Genomic DNA, 21,585 nt, shown 5'->3' with positions numbered 1-21,585 from the left:
GGGGTCTCTGCACTGCCAGCCCAAGTGTCTTCCTGGGTGAAGGTCTGCCATGCCCCGTCGATTGGACCCTGTGTCCTTCGGCCTGTCCCTCCAGTGCCCCCAAGATCCTCACTGTCCAGGCTGTGTGCACCTCCTCTGGCACATCCCCAGAGATTGAAATGTCCCCATCTGACAGGGCTTAGGGGCTCAGGTGTGTCCCCCAGAAATACTGTACCGCAGTCCCCACCAGCCCCAGATGCCTCCCGCCTTCACACACCCAAGGACACAAGGCACCCAGGGCTGTCCAGGGCTTGGCGCCCCCAGCCCCACTGCCCTCCCTCTGCTGGGAGGGAACTGCCCATCCACCTTCCTGCAGGGACCCCAGATCCTCCCTGACCCTCGCCATTTGACTTCAGGGATGGGAAAAGGTTTTTTATTGAGCCAACCCCTCGCTGCCCCCTCTCTCAGCAAACCGCACTCCCTGGACACAGCCAGGGGGAGGGGAATCTGAAATACAACTCCGTCACCCCCTGAGCAAACCTCTCCCCCATGGGGAGGTGGGAGAAGGAAAGGAGGGGCTGGGAATAGGAGTAGGCACCCAGCCTTGCACCCCTCAGGGGTCACAGTCCCTTCCCCCATCCCTCCTCCGCTGTGGCCCCGCCCCTCTGGCCCTCGGGGCTTCTTCTTGTGGGAATCTGAGCCTGGGAACAAGACGGCCTGGGTGTTGAACTAGGGAGTTTGTCAGAGGATCTTCCCCTTCCCCAAGTTAGAATGAGAAAGAGATGATTAAATGCTCTTTTCTGAATGAGCTAGCCTCACTGTGTTTCTGTAACTCATCATCAAAACCGGCATGAGGGTCTATACTGCAGGATTCCATTTCTGTGAAATGTCCAGAACAGGCAGAATCCACAGAGACATACCTGGGTTTGTGGTTACCAGGGGCTGGGATAGAGGCTGGGGGTGACTGCTCCTGAGGGCAGGGTTTCCTTTCGGGAGTGGGACAGGACGGTCTGGAATTAGATAGAGCTGACAGATACACAGCTCTGTGAATGGACTAAAACCCACTGAACTATACACATTGAAATCGCAAATGTTATGGTGTGTGAATGTATCTCAACAAGACTTAAAAAAATAAAAATAAAAAAGGTGGGGAGACTTCCCTGGTAGTCCAGGGGTTAAGATTCTGCACTCCCACTGTGGGGGCACGAGTTCAATCCCCAGCTGGGGAACTAGGATCCCACATGCTGCAGGATGCGGCCAAATAAAATTTTTTTTTTTTTTAAAAAGTAACTGCCAGCAGCGTCCTGTTACCAAGGGACCTTAAGGCAAGATACTTCTCCTGCCCAGATACGCTTTTGTCCTCTGCAAACTGGACACAGAAGCAGGTATGTGATCCTGACCTGTGCCTTTAGGAGAGGGATGGAAGGAAGGTCCCCACTGGACACCAGGTCCCCGAGGTGTGGTTTCAAGCAGGAACTGTCCATGGTCGCTGACTCTGGGACTAAAGGATGGACCCACAACTTGCTCATTAATCACAAAGGGGGAACAGTGACTCTCTTGTGAGACACCCAGCAGACACATCACCCTGGGCTTGGCAATGACACCCCCACTTCATTCCTGGTTCCTGTACCAGCGCCCCCTGGGCCCCAACTCCTCTTCTCCCTTAAATCTTTTCTGGACCTTCTGTAGGTCAAATACTGATTAAAATTCTCAATAACTCTCAGAACTGAGGCTGAAATGTCAAAAGAAGCCAAGGATGTGTGTGTGTGTGTATGTGTTAGTCACTCAGTCATGTCCAACTCTTTGCAGCCCCATGGACTATAGCCCACCAGGCTTCTCTATCCATGGAACTCTCCAGACAAGACTACCGGAGTGGGTAGCCATTCCATTCTCCAGGGGATCTTCCCGAACCAGGGATCGAACCTGGGTCTCCCACATTGCAGTCAGACTGTTTACCGTCTGAGCCACTTGGGAAGCCCCTGAACTGAGGCTGAAATGTCCAAAGAAGCCCAGGACGTGTGTCCCCTGCAAAAGGACTGCACCACCAGTCTGCTCTGGTAGCTGCCAGACGTGTCCCATGGTGAGAAAGGGGAGAAAACAGAGGGCAGACTTTGGGGGGCTATGGACTTTTCCCAGAAAGAGCCAGAACAGTAAGCACTTGAGGGTTTGTGGCCCCTGCAGTGAGAAAACAGCTGAGTGTGATTCACAGCTGGGTGGGTCTGGTTGTGGCCATGTGCCAATAAAGCTTTATTTACAAAGACGGGCAGTGGGCCAGACACAGTCAAGGACCACAGTTCTCTGGCATCTGGTTAAACACACTCCCTCCCGAGAGGCACCTATGAAGGCTTGTGATGGTATAAACATCAGCAGGGTGCCAGTAGATAAGCCATGGTACCTTCTGAGTACAGAATACGACACAGTGGAGAAAAGGAGTGTGGAGTGTAAGTGAGAGATACCAAAGCAAGAGTTAATGCAAGAGAAGGACAGTACAATGATGTGTAGGCCACACACAAGCGAAGCTGAATATTGTGTACATATCCATAAACAAGACGCTTTCTCCTTGTAAGGAGAGCTATGACAAATCTAGACAGCGTATTAAAAAGCAGGGGCATCACTTTGCCAACAAAGGTCCGTCTAGTCAAAGCTATGGTTTTTCCAGTAGTCATGTACAGGTGTGAGAGCTGGACCATAAAGAAGGCTGAATGCTGATGCTTTCGAACTGTGGTGCTGGAGAAGACTTTTGAGAGTCCTTTGGACTGCAAGGAGATCAAACCAGCCAATCCAAAAGGAAATCAACCCTGAATATTCATTGGAAGGACTGATGCTGAAGTCAAAGCTCCAATAGTTTAGCCACCTGATATGAAGGGCCAAGTCATTGGAAAAGACCCTGCTACTAGGAAAGATTAAAGGCAGAAGGAGAAGGGGACAACAGAGGATGAGATGGTTAGATAGCATCATTGATTCAACTCAATGGACATGAATTTGAGCAAACTCTGGGAGATAGTGGAGGACAGAGGAGGCTGGTGTGCTGCAGTCCACGGGGTCGCAGAGTCGGACATGACTGAGCGACCGAACAACATAACCATAAACAGACACATAGATGTTTTTAAGAGTGAGAAAGTTACAGACAGTGGGAGATGCCTCTGTGCACAAAGAGGAGAGATCAAGGTGGTTTCACCAGATGCTCTTCCTGTTTTATAGCCTTAAAACACAGACCCAGGGAAGAGATCAATGCCACTGGGGTCCCAGTAGGGGATGGCACCTTTGCCCAGATGGTTTGCTGCTGCCCAGGGTTGATGGGGACCTGGGGTCATGGTCACTGGTGCTGAGGGAGCCCACAGAACAGGGTCATCTTCACAACTGTCCCCTGGGGGCCAGTGGCCTTGCTGCAGCCTTCCTCTCCTCTGCCCTTCCCTCCCCACAGCTTCCCATCACACTGACAGCAGGAAGCAAATGCCCACCAATTCCCCAGGGGCCTCTTGTGCCCCCACCTCCTTCCTCTCTCCTCCTCCATCACTGCCCCACCCCCACAGGCCCCTTCCTCACTGCTCCTGCAACTCACAAGGCCTGGTCCTGCCCCAGGGCTTTTGCATGGGCTGTGCAGTCTGCTTGGACCACCACCCTGGATTTCCATATGGCTTAGTCCCTCCTGTCACCCTGATTTCACTCAAAAGCCCCCTCATGTACACCGGGAGGGGGGGCGGTTATTTCTACTCCAGTGGACCACAGGCCCCAGGGTCTCTGCTGGGCAGCTGTGTCTGTATGCCCAGCAGGGCACCTGGCACGTGGTGGGGAAATACTGGCTGACTCCACAGTTGGATGAGACTGATCTGCTGTGGCGGGACCAGAGGGCACCTGGGGACAAGGAGGCCACAGGGAGGGGTCGCGGATGGAAGCCAGGAGGAGTGCTGAGGGCTCTGCATACACCACACCTTCCATGTGGCAATGGCTCCGTGCGTGTTACATGTGTGCACATGTGTGCACCTCTCACCACCTAACATGCCTACGGAAATACTGCTTTTCACACGAGGATCTCATTTCCAGAATGTGACTTGGTGTACACCCATGTACACATGTCACATACCCAGGGTGAACGTGATGGGGAGACACCAGCACATACATAACGGCAGCTGTGTCTGCCTGTCGGTGTTGTGGTTTTCATGTTTTTGGTTATAATGGGAACAGTTTCGTGGAAAAGGAAGAGGAAGTTAACAGCCTGTGTTGAAATAAGGGGAGGGGTTGGCTTTTCCCCTGAACCGTGGGGAGTTTCACCCGAGTCTGAGCTGGGGCCAGAGCCACCTTCCAGCCTCGGGGTAGTGGTGTGGGGGACATGAGGGTCTGAGAAGGGGCGGGCGGCAGTGACACTGACCCTGCAGATGGGAGTCACTATGGAGACTTGAGCAGCCCTGTGGTCAGGCCCACACACGGTCCAGAAACAGCCTTCAAGCCCCTCCTCTGGGTCCAGGGAACCCAGCCCCCTTCTCCTCGCATGTGTCCCCCACCTGGACAAGCATAGCCCCCTGACCTGCTGGGGGTACCCGCTCCCAGTCTGCCTTCCCCAAAGCTGCCACCAGAGGGCGCCCGTGAGCACCCGAGTCCAACCCCTCCTCTGCCCACAGCTCCCCCAAGGCTCCGCACTTCCCTGGGGTCAAGGATCTCACAGTCCTCTTTCTTGGCTGAAGCCGTGGAGTTCAAACCACACCCCCTGTACTGCCTACCTCCCCCAGGCTTCCTCTCCCCGCTGCACACGTCTCTGTACTCTGTTTTCTGCTCCCCAAAACCAAAGCCGCCGATGCAGGGACCCTGACACAAAGGCACTGAGAATGGTGCAGACAGGCAGAAGCCAATAGGGACAGGCCCCAGATCAGGGGTCCCCCCAGTGGAGCCCAGGAAGCAGGCGATCCCCTCAGGAGCTCCCAGGCCCAGAGCAGGGAGCCCGATGCTGGAACCCCAGTGTGGAGCTGCACCAGGCACCCCGATGACTGGCCAAGGCCTCCCCAAAGCCTGGGCTGGGGCTGCAGATGGCCGGTGGGCTTGATCTTCATACAGCCATCACCCTTCCTCCCATATCGGGCTGAATGGTGTCCTTCCAAATTCACAACCATACAGAACTTCAGAACGTGTCCTTATGTGGAAACAGGGCGTCTGCAGGTGGAGTGAGTTGGCATGCAGGCTGGAGCGGGATGCGCCCTAAACCCAAAGACGGACGCGTGCTTATGAGACGTCAGAAGAGACGGCCACACGACCCTGAGGCCAGGAGCCGGGAGATACACGGGACCCTGGCCCTCACCGCCTCCAGGGCTGGCGGATAATGGATCCCAGGTGTATTGTGGTACGCCCCCCCCCACCCCCCCGCCATGATCTATCAGCTCTGAGCTGGCTGTCACCTTCATGTTGTCATGGGGCAGGTGGTGGTCCCAGCTAGGGGCAGGAAGGACGCTGACTCTGCTCTTTATACAGGCATGAGGCTCCTCCCCAACCCCCCAAGAAATGCATACGACCCTCAGGGGGTCTGTCCAGACCCTGAGGCCCCAGCCCCGACAGGACACGAGACGCTGTGGTTTGTTATGGCTTTATTTCTCATCGTCTGGCCGCATCCCAGAAGCAGCCTGAGCTCCACCTAGTCAGTGGCCCTGACCATGCCCCCCAGGAAGGAAGGACACTCACTCGGCATCCCCAGCCGGTCCCTGGCTCACACATTCACACCCGGGGAAGGGTGGGCCACCAGCCCCGCATCACCCTAGAAGGGGCCGCGCACTGAGTAAACAGTCTGGGGCAGACAGGCCACTGGACGGGGAGGGGCAAGGAACCTGCAGCCCCCATGCCTGCCTCTCCCAGGCCTGCCAGATAGCCACCTGTTCCCTCCAGTGGGTGGTAGGGGGCTTCGGGAGGGAGCCAGCCCCCGGCCCCTACGAATTGGAAGGCTGGCAAGCTTTCCCTGGTGGCCAGTAGGCCCCTGAAGTCCCTCCTCCTGGACCCTGAGTCCCCAGCACTCGACAAGTCACTGATTATATTGCTAATGAATGGGTACACCTGGGTCTCCCTGAGGTCACTCCCAGCCCTGCTCGCCTCCCCCACCTCACCCCTTCCCAGGGGTTCAGGCCTGGACCTGCCCCCTCCAGGTCCCAGGAAGAGCTCCCCTGTGGTCACGTCCCCTCCGGGGATATAGGGGCACACGCTCCCCCTGAATGCGACCTCCTCCTTGCAGATGAGGAAATCGAGCCCCTGGGACAGGAGCAGAGGGGCTGCCTCCACCCCCAGGGCTCCGCAGAACAGGCTGAGCAGGAGCCCCAGGGACTAGGAGAGGTGGGCGGGGCCGGGTGGGCGGGACTCCCGGGCAGGGGGCGGGGCAGAGGAACCCAGAGGCGGGGAGAGAGAGCCGACAGGGAGGGTGCCGGGTGTCCAGGGCGCCAGCTGCTCAGGGGCTTCAGGGAATCTGGAGGCCGCCCCCTGAGCTGGCTCCCCTCAGCCGGGCTGGGGGGTATGGAGGCGGAGCACAAGGCTGGGAGGGAGGGGCCGAATCCAGAGACCCGGAGGCCCTGCGGTGCACTCTCCAGATAGGGTAGAAGGGAGAGCCCGGGTTACTGGAGCGTGGGGCGGGGTGGCGGGGTGGGGGGGGGGGGGCAGTCGGGGAATGCGGAGGGCAGCCTCGAGGTCAGAACAGAGCCAGCGTGGTGGAGGGCTGGGGGTTTGGGGGGTGGCCTGGCCCGACTTCCTTGGCCTGCGACTGCCAGGTCCAGGGTCAGCGTCTTAGGCAGGGGTGATGCCCAAGGCCACGCTGGACTCGTTTCCTCTTTCTTGACCATGGCTTACACCCCAGGGCCATGGGGCCAACTCTAGGGTGGGGGGCTCATCCACACATTTGTCCCCGAGTCTGTGACCTGGCCCCAGGCCTCCACCAACGCTCCTCCAGGAGAGCGCAAAGGACAAAAAAGAGAAAGAAGCCCCCAAGTCCTCAAGAGCAACACAGAAAAGCTCTGTAATTCAGGGTTTTGGCCACGAAGGGGGAGGCCCTGCCCTCCAGGTGAGGCGGGGATGGCAGCCTGGTCACTGCGTCTTGGCCTTCAGCAGTCTCTGAACAGTTTTGTACAAGAGGTCGAAGTGCTGGGGGTGGTGGGAGGACTCCAATGAGACCGGGGCGGGGGAAAGGGCCACCCGTTGGGCTCCCACAAGGACCCGCCTCCCGCCGCCCCTTGCTTACCTGGACTGCCGTGTAGGCCATCCCGAGGTAGGCACCAATGCAGACGGCCAGGAGCAGGTCGAAGATGGCTGGCTTGACCCTGGGGAGGGGAGGGGGTGGCGGAGGCGGTCAGCCGGCTGCTCCCAGCTGTTCTGAGGACCCAGGCCCCTGGGCGGTGACTCAGGGTGCTCACCTGTAGGCGTTCATCACCTGCTTCAGCTGGTCGTAGAAGACAAACTCGGGGTCCCTGGCAAGAGAGCACTTGCTCAGTGGGCTCACCCTGACATCAGAGCCACCCGAAGTCCCACTAGCCCAGGAACACAGCAGCAGGGAGGACCCTGGGTATGTGTCTGCAGGGGGTTGCCACTGTCTGTCCTAAGGAAGGACGTCCTTTATTCTGAACTAACACCTCTTCTATGGCTTTCTGAGCCAACAACTCTCTAAGAACAAAGTGTGGTGACTGGAAATTCTCTGGTCTGGTTTCTATAGAGGGAGAATGATCACAGCTGAGGACTCGGAAGCCCCAGCTCCACAGCTGTGGGTCCACTGGGACCCTCAGTTTCTTCTGTTCAAGAGCTCTGTCTCCCTGGAGTGGCACAAATTGGGAGGAAGATGGAGAGCCAGTGAGTGGCACTGAGCTGTCTGTGGAGGAGGAGGGGTGTCTCCTGCCTGAGGGTCCCCCAGACACCCTTCCTCAGCCCTCATTCAGCCCAACCAGGGAACTTGGGAGCATCAAACAGAAAGAAGACAAAATCCAGGAGGCTTGCAGAGGGCAAGAGCATTCTGAGGGCAGAAGGGGGCCTGGGGTAGGAGTCGCCTGAGGCCCAGGGCACAGGTGGATCACAGAGGGTGGGCAGGGGTACAGGGCTGCCAGATAAAACACAGGGCTTCAGTTCTGTGAGGACTGAAGATAAAGACGACACGGGCTCTCAGTGGAAGTGTGTCCCAGACACTACGTGAGAGGTATTATGCTGGGATAGTTCGTCTTTCACCTGGAGCTCAGATTTAATAGGGCACCCGCACTGTTCACTCATCCTGTGACATTTCACCCTGAGTTTCCATTTGCTCCATCTGGTTCCAGGGTGTGGCAGGGAGACCCTGGAAGGGCCCTCTGCCAGCTGGTGGCAGGGGCTGCGCCTGGCCTCACCGCTTGTCGGCCTTGACATGGTGCGGCTTGACCTCCTTCAGGTAGCGACTGAGGTAGTGCTCCAGCGTGCTGAGGAACGTGCCGTCCTTGTCCACTAGCTGGGCGGCCCGTGGCTGGGTGGTCAGCCAGTCCATCACCGAGTCCAGCTGTTCCTGCTGGATCTGCTGCGGGGACGCGGCGGTGGTCACAGGACCCCCACACACTCCCACCACGCCCCCGAGCCCACCCACCCGCCGGCCAGGCCATTACCATCTGCTCCGTGAAGACCGGCATGTCCGGGGGCGTTCCCTGCAGAGAGGCAGGCCGGGGCTGAATTCAGACCCACTGGGGGCTGGGGGGCAGGGGGTGGCGGGGAGGGGGTGGCTCGCGGTTGGCCAGGGGCTCACCTTCTCTGTCAGGTTGTAGATGACGCGGGTCAGGGCCTCAGCGATGAGCCTCGTGTTTCGGGTAAGGGTTTTCGAGTCAACCCGAGACCTTCGAGGACAGATTTTATTTATTTACTTATTTTTACTTTATTTATTTATTTTAATTAGAGGTTAATTTCTTTACAATATCGTGGTGGTTTCTGCCATACATCGACATGAATCAGCCACGGCTGTACATGAGTACCCCCCCATCCTAAACTCCTCTCCCACCTCCCTTAGAGGGCAGATTTTAAAAACATACATATTTGGAAGTGGCATCAATCACCCAAAACCAAGAATGATCACATACGTGTCTGATGATGAAAAGACAGAAAAAACAACAGCCTTCCCAGAGGATGGTCCCCCACCCCACCCCTCGGGCTCCTCTCTGGGTCAGGCCCACCCCCCACAGGGCTGCCCCGGGTGCCCAGCTGAGTCCTGAGGATGCCTGTGGGCCTCAGTGACCAGACGGCTCTGGGCCTGTGTGCTCCTCCAGAACCTGGGGTATGGGGTTGGGGGCCAGGACATCTGCTTGCCTCCGCCGGCTGCTGAGGGCAGAGCTGAGGTAACACCCTGTGGAGGGGCTACGGTGTCCCCCACACCCACGGCCGCCCAAACTCCAGAATGGGACCTGAGCTGGCAGCAGGGTGTCTGCAGACGTGACTGGTTAATATGCGGTCACAGTGGAGCAGGAGGTCCCGAAGTCCATGGCTCTGTCCTCATAAGGAGGGGAGCCTGGACACAGGCACGGGGAGGGGACCCATGACGACGGAGACGAGGACGGCATCACAGCCACAAGTCCAGGGTCAGCGAGGGCTGAGGCCACACAGGACCAGAGGAGGGGAGCGTCGGAGGTGACACATCCCGACCCGAGTGGGTGTGGGGTGCAGGTTGCTGGGGAGGCAGGGTGAGGTGGCGGCCACTGGCTCTCCCAGCACCCCGCCCAATCAATTCTTCCCTCTCTTCTCCTGGCTCATGCCCCTCGGTTCTGGCGCCACCTCCTCCAGGAAGCCTGACGGGCCCCGACTGGCTCAATCTGATGGGGGTGGGGGGGCTCTCACCTCACGTCCATGATGCTGCTGCGCTGGCCATCACGGTGGCTCTCCAGGTGGGACAGGGTGAAGGCGGGCAGCCGGCGGATGGCGAAGCGCTCGTGCTCCCAGGCCAGGATATCCTCAGCCAGGTTGATCTTCTTGTGCACCATGGAGAACCGCACTTCGGGGAACTGGTGGGCGGCCACCTGCAAGGGGAGCTATCAGGCTCTGCCTGGTGCCCATGTGCCACGCCCTGGCTTCACCGGCCTCTGTACAGGTGGCCCCTGCCGCCCGATGGATCCCCAGTCCCTCCCTGAACCTCCTGCTTCTGGAACCTGGGGAGAAGCCCACCTGCCCCTCGGAAACCCAGCTGAGGCCCCAGGGTTCACACGAGCAGCTCCCATGTCCCCACTCAGCCTTCACGGGGCACCTACCGTCTCGAGCTCCCGCAGGAAGGCATGCTGCAGCGTCCCCTCCCTGGGCGGCTTGGACACGTGCAGGTGGAGGCTATCCCCCCGGCCCACAGTGTCCAGGCAGAGGACGAAGGCCACGTTGTCCTGGAGCAGGCTGGAATCTGCAGACAGTGAGGGCTGGTGGGCGGGGAGGTGTAGGGGAGTGCCGGGGCCCCAGACCCCACCCCGGCTGCGGGGCCGCTCACCTGTGTGGTCCAGGTTGTCTTCCAGCCAGCGCTTGGTGCCCTGGTAGTTAAACTTCCCTCCTCCGGAAGCAAAGAACAGGAGGTTGTACCTGGCAGGGAGGAGTGGGGCCACAGAGTTGACAGATGGGAGTCCAGGCTCCTGACAGGGAGGGGGTGGTCTCCCCGCCGAGTACCAAATCCCACCCTGTCCTGGCACTGCTGACATCGGGCATCCTGAGCACTGCGGGTGCTGGGCACATCCCTGGCCCCCACAAGTGAGTGCCAGGAGCCCCCCAGTCCTGACAACCAGACATCCCAACATCACCCAGTGTCTCCAGGGTGAGAAGGGAGGCTCCAGAGACCTCTCTGAGCTCTGAACCAGGAGAGACTGGGTGGACCAACCAGGAAACAGGAAGTGATGGGAACTCGGCACCACCTCCCTGAGCAGGAGTGAAGCCAGGCAGGTGGTGAAGGACCATGTAACTGGGCCCCCACCCCAGCTGCACCCACCTCACCACAACCAGGGCAGTCCTTACAAAAGAAACACAGCAAGTGCGGCCCTGCCAACACCTTGATCTCAACGCCTGCCCACCCCCACCCCACCCCCGGCCCCCAAGGAACGTGAGCACAGTGCTTCTCAAGCCATCTGCGTGACAGCAGGTGTGTGGCCTGGAGTGTGAAGTTTGGGGAGACCCGCTAGCTACTAGGGCCCTGCTCTCCTGGGGCACCGTGCTGTGTGGACAGGTGCCCCCGCGAGAGTCCTTTGCAGGGGTTTCTGTTTCTTGCATCTGGAAGCAGCCCAGCCCCTGGTGGGATTCCTGGGGAAGGGGGTAGGTGGGTGGGCCTGGAGGGGCGGGGCCTGACTGAACTGACTCTGAGATCCCGGGTCGGGCCCGCCCCTGGCCCGGGCCCTGTCACTCACGCGGCGTGGGTGCGCTTGTAGGTGTACAGCCTGGAGAAGAGGCGGGCGAGCTCCAGCAGCACCGAGATACCACTCCCGTTGGAGTCCGCGCCGTGCGACAGCCACTGCAGGCAGGAAGAAAGGGCATGCTCAGCCCACTTCTGCGCGCAGCACCACCCACCTCCACCCCGGCCTGGGGCCCACTCTGAACCCCACCCCCACAATCTTACCTTCGGTCCTCCTTTCCAGTTCAGCTGGGATCGCCTCCTCTCCCGCGCTAGACCCCAGCTCTGCCCAAACCCGACTGATGCCCCCTTGGCGTGGCCCAACCCCCGCACGCGTGGGAAGCTCCCCCAACCCTGCTAGCCTGAAGCTAGAGCCCCCAGCTGGGCGGGGAGGGCGTGGACATACCGGGGCCACCCCAAAGGCATCATAGTGGGCCACGATGACGATGGTGGGCAGGTCCTCTCCACCCAGCCCAGTCAGCCGCCCCTGTAGAGACATGGGTGTGGAGGGCCTGCCCATAGGAAGCAACAGCCACCCTCACCTCGGGGGGCAGGGTTCTAGGCTCTGCCAGCTACAGCGTGGGCACCAGTGGACCAGTGGACATGGTTACTTCCCAGTAAAACTTTATTTACAGAAACAGGCGGGCCAGACTCTGCTGGGGGCCAAGGTGCCAGCTCTGCTTCTCCACCCAGAAACCAGGCCTACCCTTCAAGGGCTGAGCTCTGTTGATGGAGACCCCGCCCGTAGGGACAGCACAGGAAGAGCCCAGGAGTCAGCGTCCTCTTGTGTAAACCGGCCCTCCGTCAAATGCAACAAGGAACAGTTGGGAAGACAGCCTGTCCAGAGCACTGCCTGAGAGCATCAGGCGCTAAGGCCCTGCAGCCTTTACTCTCTGGATGGAGGGCTGCCCTGCAAGGAGACAGCGGAGGCCTCCTTGTGCAGGAAGTGGGACCAAAACTGCTCAGAGCTTTTTTCTGGGGGGAGCAGTGATAAAACCCCACGTTTGCCCGTGGGGAGAATGGAAGTGGGGGAGGACTTGGGAGCTTGCTCTGGCCTGGACGCCTCCTGATGGGAGATGGGTGTCTGGATTTTTCTGCACTCTGCTTTAACTGCTGCCCCGAGCTCTCCTCTCTCCCAGCTCAGTGTATGTTCCATGAAGGGAAGGGGGTGGCCACTCCTGGAGGCAGGGGTCGGGGAAGCAGGAGGAGCTGGAGGAGCCCCACCTCCCCAGAGGTGGCGACTTGATCCCCTCGCCCAAGAAGAGGCCCCTCCAGTGGGGACAGGCAGTTAGGCACCAGGCACTTACCTCCACGCTGGTGATGAGCCAGTCGCTCACAGCCTTGCTCTGGACCCCGCTGGTGACCATCTGGAAGCCGTTGGCGGTGGCGGTGTGGAGCAGCACTGGATACAGGGCCAGGGAGGGTCAGCCTGAGCCCCGTGACTGCCCTGCAGCAGCTGGGGGGGGGGGGTCCCAGACCAGAACCTGGGTCCTCGTTACCCCAGACTCTAAGTGTTCAGTCTGAGCAAAAGCGGGACTGATCACATGGATAGAACACAACGCGATAACTGGACATGGGAAAGAATCTGGGCATCCAGGACAAGGACTGGTAAAATAGTCTCCTGGTTCCCATGCGGGAGTCATGTGTGCCCTCGTTCTGCCCCATCAGGGACCCTTCCTAAATCACAGAGGGGTGCACACTGCCTCTGACCCAGCTTTCCAAGGATCACTTGAGCAGGGATGCCGAAACAGGAGTTTCCCATCAGACAGCTCATGACCCTCCAGCCCAGCCCCAAAAGCCGAGATGGTGTGAAAACCCAAAGATTCATAAAAAGGAAAGTTTTCTTATCTCCAGAACTGGGAGAGGGTGTGAGCTAACGGTCCACTTCACCTGGGGTCAGGGGCTGCTTAAAACACCCAGGAGCTCACCCTGCCTCAAATTCTTCTGTTCTTTACACATTTAAACGTTTAAAAACACAACTGTAGAGATTCCCTGGTGGCTCACTGGTAATGCATACACCCGCCAGTGCAAAGGACGAGGGTTCGACCCCTGGTCTGGGAAGATTCCTCCCTGCGGGTGGCGACTGCCAAGATGCGATCTATGATGAGCGGTGCCCCCATGGTTAAGCACGTGTTGGCTTGGAAAGGGGGGGCGGGGGCAGAAGCAGCACAGCGCAGCCTATCCACTCGCCCCCCCACCCTGTAGCAACCCCCACCAGCCCACCTTCGGCGGCAGAGGCGGAGCCCTGGGAGGCGGAGGCGGCCTGCGTCTGCTCGTAGATGGACAGCAAGGCATCGTCCTCTACGGCGAAGTACACGGGAACGATGGTCTCCATGGCCAGCATCTCGGGCTCAATCTCCATGAATTGCTGCGCGAGAAGCACGCATTCGATTTGCGGGGGGGGAGGGGGTCCGGAGGGAGAGAGGGGACCCCGGGGCGAGGCGGGGCTCACCCGGACGACGTCCTGCGGCACAGCGGCCATGGTCCGCGGTAGGATGATGATCACAGCGCCGGCAGACTGGCGCAGGGCACGCTGGTAGCGCTCGTACGAGAAGTCCAGCAGCCGCACGAGCACGCAGCGCCGGCTCAGCACGTCCGCGTCGATGGTGCGCGCCTCTGTGTTGAGCACCGCGTTCCGCGTGCCTGTGGGGATGCGACCCTGAGTGGGGCGCCGGACCCCTGCCGTCCGCCAGCCACCCCCCGGGGGCTCGCGGGGCCTTCCAAGAACCTTCTCCCTGGGCCAACCTCCCCTCCACACCCACCTAGACCAGGGCCCTACCGGCTGTCTGCTCTCGCACTCGCCTCTCCGCACCATACCCCGTGCTGCAGTCATCCCCCAGAAAGTGATGTCCCTGTCCGCTCAGCCACCCGGCAATCATGTGCGGGCTGCCCGCTGGACCGGGCAATGTGTCCCCACCTCACCCCGTGTGTCTGAAGCAGCTCAGGGGGCTGGTGCCCTCAACCCACCCGACAGAGGCAGCCAGGGTCCCGCCAAGCCACCCGCCCCCACCACCAGGCAAGACCGTCAGCAAGAGCACTGGGACTGGAACTCAGTTGGTCTTGCTCCCCGAGTCCTTCACCACTGGGTTCCCCATGGCTCCAGGACCTGCAGGGCTGACAAGTGTCAGCTGAGCAAACCCAACTCCCAGCCTCCTGCACTGCCCAGATTGTTCGGAGACGCCCTGCACAGTCCCCCCAGTACCCACTCCACTCCAGGGTCCAGACACCAGCAGGGGGAGCCCCCAACCTAGGGGGCTGCACCTCCTCACCCCCAGGTTCCCAACCCAATGTCCTGAGGAAAACCCAAACCCTGCCCTCTCCAGGCCAACACCACCCCCACCCTGCAACTAGCCTGGGGGTTCCAGGGGCACCAACCTTGTTCACTGCAGTGTGCACCCAGCATCACCTAGCAACTACCAGCCTAGCGCGCTTAGGACATGGAATGAATGAACAAATGCTTGGTCTCCCCAAGGCCCCTCAGGAGGGCAAGCACCAGGGTTTGTCCACCTTCTTCCACAGTCAGGGCCACACTGTAGCCTGTGGGCCATCCTGGATGCTGTAGGGTGTAGGGCAGCCTCCCTGGCCCCCACACCCGTGTTGCCAGGACCCCTCTAGATATGGTAATCACAGACAACCTCAGACATGGCCCCATGTCCCCTGGGAGCAGGGCCACCCAGATTTGTCTCAAGAAAAGATCCAGAGAATCAGGTAGGAAGTGAGAAGCTGCCTCCTGGCATGGACCCTGCCTTGCTCACAAGCTTATTCCAGGCAACTGACTTCTTCCCACGAGTGGAAGGGGCAGGCTGTAACCAGGATTGTGCAGCCAAAGTGAAAGTTGCTCAGTCGTATCTGACTCTGCGACCCCATGGACTGTGGCCCACCAAGCTCCTCTGTCCATGGGATTTCCCAGGCAAGAATACTGGAGTGGGTTGCCATTTTCTCCTCCAGGGCATCTTCCCAAACCAGGGATTGAACCCAGGTCTCCAGCGTCACAGGCAGATCCTTTACTGTCTGAGCCACCAGAGAAGCCCACTGTTCCAAGGCTGGTGGGTCCCCTCACACACAGGGCACCACTGCCCTGACAGCTGGAGGGGCAAGAAGCAGGGCAGACATCTGATGCAGCACGTGGACTCCCGTGGTTGCACAGCCTGGGTGCACGGTCCTCGGGGCCCTCTGTCCTCCCTGGACTGAGGGGAGGCGGGGCTCGGGCAGGCCCCCTCAACTGCCGGGGCCACTAGCACTCAGCAGGATGCTGGCGAAACTCCAGATTCTTCGGTCAGACCTCCCAGATGACAAAGGCACACAGTGCCCAAAATGTCTCACAGGCCCCGGCTGAACTGGGATGCACAAAGCAAGCACACTAATCCTCCTACACCCCAGCCCCTCACAGCAAGTGTAAAGGCAACAATGCAGACAAACAGGTCTGTTTCCCCATGGGAGCCGGACCATGCTGCCTGGAGAACGAGGTGGCCGGGCAAGGTGACATGGTGTCCTTGGGGACACACCAGGCCCCCACGAAGCCTCAGGCTCAGACTGGGGGCAGGGTCCCCCCCTCCCCCACTGCTTTGCAGGAATGCACTGGCCAGCAGGAGAGGGGTTGCTTTCTACAGCTCATCCTGAAGGCCAGTCCGGGGGAGGGGACCGGCAGGACACAGAAGGGATGGCGTCCCGGTGGAAAGGGCAGGGCCGTCTCAGGGGCAGGGGCCAGTGACCCAGGGAGCCGGGCCGTGCGCCCCAGGCTAGGGCCTCCATGCCTCTCCCCACCCCTCCGGGGCCCCTCTTCTGCTTTAGGGTGACATGGGAGCCCCCGAGGGCCTGGTAGGGGAGGGCGGCAGAGACCTTCAGGTGCCCTTGAAACTCTGAAAGGGTGGGTGGGCCCCTCCCCCACGCCCTGTCCCAGCCGCAGCCTCCCAGGGGGCCCGCAGCCTCCCGGGGGTGGCTCAGATGTCACCTCGGGGTGGGGACACACGGGGCCGCCTGTGGAGCCTACTGTGGCCCGCTTTCCAGGAGGAGGAGGATGGCCAGAGAGCAGAAGGAGGGGGTGAGAGCAGGGTCAGGCAGACACCAGCCCCCCAAGTGCCCCCTCAGAGGCCAAGCACCCCAAGAACAGAGACCGCCTTAGTTGGCGCGAGGCTGAAGTCTGCGAGGCCTGTTGCCCCTGCGTCACGACAGGCTCTGGACACCTGGAAGGGAAGTTGCAGGTCCCCACGATGGGACCAGACCTGAATGGAGGTCGCAGACTTTGCAATCGAAGGCCAGTCCTCTCTCCCTACAGTAGCACTAGTCTTATGCAGTGCAAAGCCGACTGTAGGCGTGGCAGAGTGCCAATAAAACTTTATTTACAACCAGGGCCAGAGTGCCCGTCCCGGTGCCTGGAGTGGGTGCCCACGTCCCCGCCTACCAGGGCCATTTCTGCAGGGGACCAAGTGGGATGGGCATGAGCGGCCCAGCCCAGGGAGGCCTGAGTCCGTTGTGGGAGGGCGGGGAGGCAGGCCACACCCAGGGCCCAGCTCACCCCAGCTCAAAGAGCACACACCTCTCCTGCCCGGCTGCCGGGCTGCCGGTTTCTCAAGAGGTGCGGAGAGCGGACAGGAAGTTGGGAAACCAGGTTCAAAGCAAGGGCATGCGCGATGCTGGGGACACTGCAATCAGTGATGACCCAGCAGAGCAGCTCTCAAGATTCTCCACCACTGGGAGGGAGCTGGGGTTCCCTGCTCCACTGGACTACCGCACCAGCATCTCCCCAGAGAGTGGCGGGCGCCCCGCATCCCTGCCAATGGGGGACACTGCTGGGTGGGACCAGGGTGGGGGTGTAGATGTGTGAGCCGAGATGGGTGGGCGCCCCGCCACGCCCCTCTGCTCATCCCGGTGCCCACTCAGTGTCTGGCAAAGATGGGGGCCAGGAAGGAGGGTGTGTGGGGTGAGGGAGTCACGGGGTCAGAAAAAAGAATAGCAAGGAATCAAGGACTGGGGGCAAAGGACTCAGAGAGAGGAGGGGAGGAGGACAGGGAGAAAGTACTGAAGGTTCCGAGGGCCCACGTGGAGGACGAGTGTCAGTAAGTGCCTGTCTGGGCAAGGACAGGGGGCCATATCAGCAAGCAGGCCAGCGCTGAACAGGCAGCAGGAGACACGGGGCATCCACGCGGCCAGATTACAGCTACCCAAGGGGCAGAGCTGGGAGCAGAGCTGGGAGAGCTGCTAGGAGAGCTCGCAGCAAGGCTCCCAGTGTGAGCCAGGACAGGGGAGTGACACGGTGAGGGACGGACCGGCGAGTTGATCTGGAGAGAGCTAGGATCCCGCCAAGGGGATGGCGGGATCCTCCAGACTGGGCAGAGATGCTAGTCACACGTGGCTATTCAGAATTATGATGATGAAACACCAAAAGTCATCCCAAAGGGCCACCTGTGACACCACTGGCATAGACCCTCTTCCTAGGGGGATGCCAACAACACATATAAACTGCCCACTCCTTAGGGGCTCCTGGCTTACCACTCCACTGGTGAGGAGGCTGGGGTCTGCAGCCAACACTGTAACTCTGAGTTCTCCCCCTTGGCACTGCTGACAATCTGGCCCAGATAATTTTCTGAGTGAGGTTGTCCCAGGCACGGTGAGGTGTGGGGCAGCGCCCCTGGCCTGGCCCCACTAAATGCCAGGAGGCTGTCAATCATGACAACCCAAAGTCATCACTCAGGGACCCATGGATTGACAACCGCTGCACTAAACAGAAATGATGTAACTCTGGGGTGAGAAGGGGTCTGAGGGGGATGTCTCCAGACACTGGGGCTCCCTGAAGACCTGGCGGTGGCGAGGGGTCCAGGGGACTCAGGTTGGCCCTGATGTTCCAACAAGAGAGGTCAGTCCAAGAGAACCAGGGCTCAGAGATGAGGGGACCGGGGAGGAGAAGCCCTCATGGGGTGGATGGGCCTTAGACACCAAGTTGGGGGAGAAACCAGAGGCCAGAAGGTTCTGGAACACCAGCTACATAAAGGCCGGGAAAAGAGAGGGCACTTTCGAAAGACTTTAACAGATGAGGAGGCAGGGCTGGAGAACAGAAGCAAGGCAGGATCCAGGCCTGGAGGCCTGAAATCCTGGGGAGAAGGAGCAGCAGGAGGGCTGAGGGGTGGGTACGCTCCCAAGCAGGGAGCAGTACATGGGGTCCAACGGATTTCAGGAGCCCAAAGGCAGGATAATTTCTGAGGAACCTAATTCATGAGCTGGGACCAGGGAGTAGGGAGGGTCTTGACATAGAGACAGGCTGGGGTGAGCGATCAGAGCTCTGAGCCCTAAAGCAGGGCAGAATGTGAGCACTAGATAAAGCGCACCGGGGTGCTGAAGGGCTGTGCAGGGTTGTCCAGCTTAGCCTGGAAGAACGGCGCTGAGAGACTCCACTCCAAATCAAGGAGGCCCAAGGCTGGCGTTCTGTTCCAGCTGGGGAGTGGGGAGAGGTCAGGAGCAGCGACAGTGTGGCCTGAGGCTGGGAGGGAGTTCTGCGTTCTGGAGCAGGTAGCCCTTGTCGGGGACGGGGCCAGAGGGCTGTGGGAGCCAGCGCGGTGGGTCCCCAGGACACTGGACACAGAGAGCTAGGGGCCCAGCAGCGGCTCAGGTATCCAGGCTCGGACTTGCCTGGAGCTCCGGTAAAGGGTCTGGCGGCCCAAGTGAGGTCTGCAAGCTTAACTCCTGCTGGACGTGTGGGAGAGGCAGGTCCTGAGGCCCAGGGAGCAGAGACCGAACCACGGGAAGGGGCATCCCGGCTGGCATAGGCCGGGGCCCTAGGGAGGCGGGAGGCTGGGCGGGAGGTCAGGGCCCCAGCCGGGAAGCTGAGCTGGGGGAGACCAAGAGCCCAGGAGAAGAGCCGGGCCCAGGGGGAAGGCCAGGGGCCCGGGTCCACGCACCGTAGGGTTGCCCCTGCAGGTCGTACTGCTGCATGCGGTACACGGTGAACTCGTGCGCCGCATCGGCGGCGGGCAGCGGCGGTGCGACGAGCAGCAGCACCGCGGGCAGGAAGACGATGAAGCCGAGAGGCAGGCACGACGCCTTCAGCATATTCTCCAGCACCTCACCCGCTTCCTCCAGCATCCTGGCCTGCGGCGGGGCCGCGCGGGGCGGCGGCGGGGTCGGGACGGCGGTGGCGGTGGCTCCCGCGGACTCACCTCGGCATGGGTAGGCGCCGGGGTCCTGCGGGCGCCGCGCGGGGCAGCCCGCGCCCGCCCCGGGGTCCTGCCGGCACCGCCGAGGGCCGCCCGTCCGCCGCGCTGCCTACTGGGAGTTGTAGTCTTCCCGGCTCTCGGAGCGACAAGGGAGTTGTGGGCCCATTCTGTTATTCCCTAATAAAGCTGTGGTGGACTGTCGGCTAAAGTTCCGCTTAAACTCCAAGTGAGAAAATACGGAGACTTTAAAAAAAACTATTAGCAGTGTAACTTACTGAAACCCTGTTTTTGCCGTGGGAGAAAGGCGAGGGACGAGAGGAAAAGAGGTTGTACAGGAGGTGACCTTGCGACCCGGAAGAAAGTTAGAAATAAGGAAGAGAGGGGCGGACCTGTTGCGCTAGGACCCCTGGGAATTGTAGTCTCGAGCAAGCACACGGGATCATGGGAGCTGAAGTCTTCCTGGCAGATGTCTGGGAAAAAACACTTAAAACTCCCAAAGAATATAGATGTTAAATTGCCTGAGGGCAAAGACTTGTGTTTGCTTTGTGCACTGATGTATTCCTCGGAACTTGACCCAAGGCCTGGCACACAACGGGTGGGTTATATAATTTTTGGATAAATGAATGAAAGAAGAATCAAAAAATCATGACAGGTTCCTAAAAGGGAATGTCGCAGTGGATTATGGGACTTGTAGTCTGCAACCTGGCGTTGTGCTGGGGTTGATGATATAATTATTTATACTTAGGCTTAATTATATTGGGGGCATACTCATAGTAAAAAAGTTACTCGTTGATAATCAGAAATTCAAATTCTACTGAGTGTCTTAAATTAATATTTTCTAATCTGCCCACCCTAAGAACCCAGTTGTCCCTGGGTCAGAGGCCTTAAGGGTCATCAGTAACTCATACCCTCTGTACGGATGAGAAGGCTGAGGCCACAGGGTGCAGAACACAATGGCCCTAGCCCCTAGGCTCTGGTACTGTTGCCTAAGGAGTTGAGCCTCCCTTCTGTCCCAAGTGAGAGGAGGCAGTTGTGTTGACTAATAACATGAGTTCAAGTCCCAGCTCCTCCACTTCCCAGCTGTATGACCTTGGGCAAGTCTTTTCACCTCTCTGAGCCTCCATTTCCTCAACTGCCTGCCGAATACGATGATAAATAATCAAATACTCTTCCCAGGCTACTCAGGTGTGTGAGGATTCAGTAAGATAGTTCACATGAACGCACTTTGAAAGGATGAGGCATACATGAAGTGCTCAATAAATGCGGGTATTATGAGAATGCACCAAGCTCATGCAGCCTTGGAGCTGCTGCATCTTCTCTTCCTGCAGAACCCTCACAGACCTCTCCTGCTTTCTGCATGGGTAGTTCCTTACCAAAAATAATGTTGGACTCTTAGTTTGGTGCTTGTCACCCACGCCAAACTGTGACCTTTGTGCAAGCAGGTGCCAGGTTGTTCATAGCTGCAACCCCAGTACCCAGAATAGAGCCTGACACACAGTCATTAAGTGAATGAGTGAGTGAATAAATGAGTCATGAACACCCTAACACACCAGCCCATCCCTCCCAGCTATGTCACCTGCTTCTGGCCATCCCCAGGTCTCTCTGGGTGGGGTGGGGGAGGGGGTCCCAGACTGGAGGAGTCAAGAGTGGCTTGGCAGGGCAGGGAGAGGGGTGAGAACTCATTCTGGCCCAAGTGATCTTCATCAGCAAATATTTATTATCTGCTTCTCCATCTACCCCTGCTCCTCCCAGCCAGGCTATGAACAGGCAACACACACACACTCTCACCCAGAGACAAAGCAAGAAAGGGGCCTGAATCTGGCTCAGATAACGAGGCTTGGATCTTAGGGCTACCCGTGCCACCTCCTCCCCTGAGCCTTGGTTTTTCTGTCTGTAAAATGGGGAGTTTCAACTAATCCTGCTTTGTGGAGGTGAAACCTTGGAAACAAAAGAATAACTTGAAACATTCATTCTTGGTTTTCCAAAGAGGGAAGGAACTGGTATTCATTCATTCATTCATTAAAGAGGCAGTAATGACCCAGGGATCAAGAAGACACCTGTCTGAGTCTGAATCCCAATTCTGCCTCTTCCCAGCTGTGTGAACTTATGTGTTACCTAACCTCTCTGGGTCTCAGTTTCTCCATCTGTAAC

At 59.1% G+C, this 21,585-nt stretch overlaps 1 protein-coding gene across 2 annotated transcripts; it reads right to left on the bottom strand.

Moving 5' to 3' along the window:
• Positions 1-5,537: 5,537 nt before the first annotated feature.
• Positions 5,538-19,776, bottom strand: NCLN (nicalin). 2 transcript variants are annotated; one of them, XM_043466116.1, is made up of 15 exons: positions 19,180-19,776; positions 13,740-13,930; positions 13,511-13,655; positions 12,595-12,689; positions 11,694-11,774; positions 11,304-11,407; positions 10,403-10,491; positions 10,179-10,318; positions 9,772-9,950; positions 8,693-8,780; positions 8,556-8,594; positions 8,307-8,470; positions 7,353-7,406; positions 7,181-7,259; positions 5,538-7,083 (listed from the first exon to the last, which is right to left on the bottom strand). In XM_043466116.1, exons 1-15 carry the CDS (start codon positions 19,361-19,363, stop codon positions 7,027-7,029), a joined length of 1,689 nt encoding a protein of 562 aa, XP_043322051.1. In that variant the 5' UTR covers positions 19,364-19,776; the 3' UTR covers positions 5,538-7,026. The 2 variants fall into 2 exon arrangements, with proteins under 2 accessions (XP_043322051.1, XP_043322052.1); XM_043466117.1 differs by having other exon boundaries at positions 8,307-8,467; positions 19,180-19,732.
• Positions 19,777-21,585: the final 1,809 nt, after the last annotated feature.

The sequence above is a fragment of the Cervus canadensis genome, chromosome 4 (assembly GCF_019320065.1).
Source record: "Cervus canadensis isolate Bull #8, Minnesota chromosome 4, ASM1932006v1, whole genome shotgun sequence".
In the NCBI taxonomy this organism is placed as follows: domain Eukaryota; kingdom Metazoa; phylum Chordata; class Mammalia; order Artiodactyla; family Cervidae; genus Cervus; species Cervus canadensis.
This window is presented reverse-complemented; position numbering and strand designations above follow the sequence as displayed.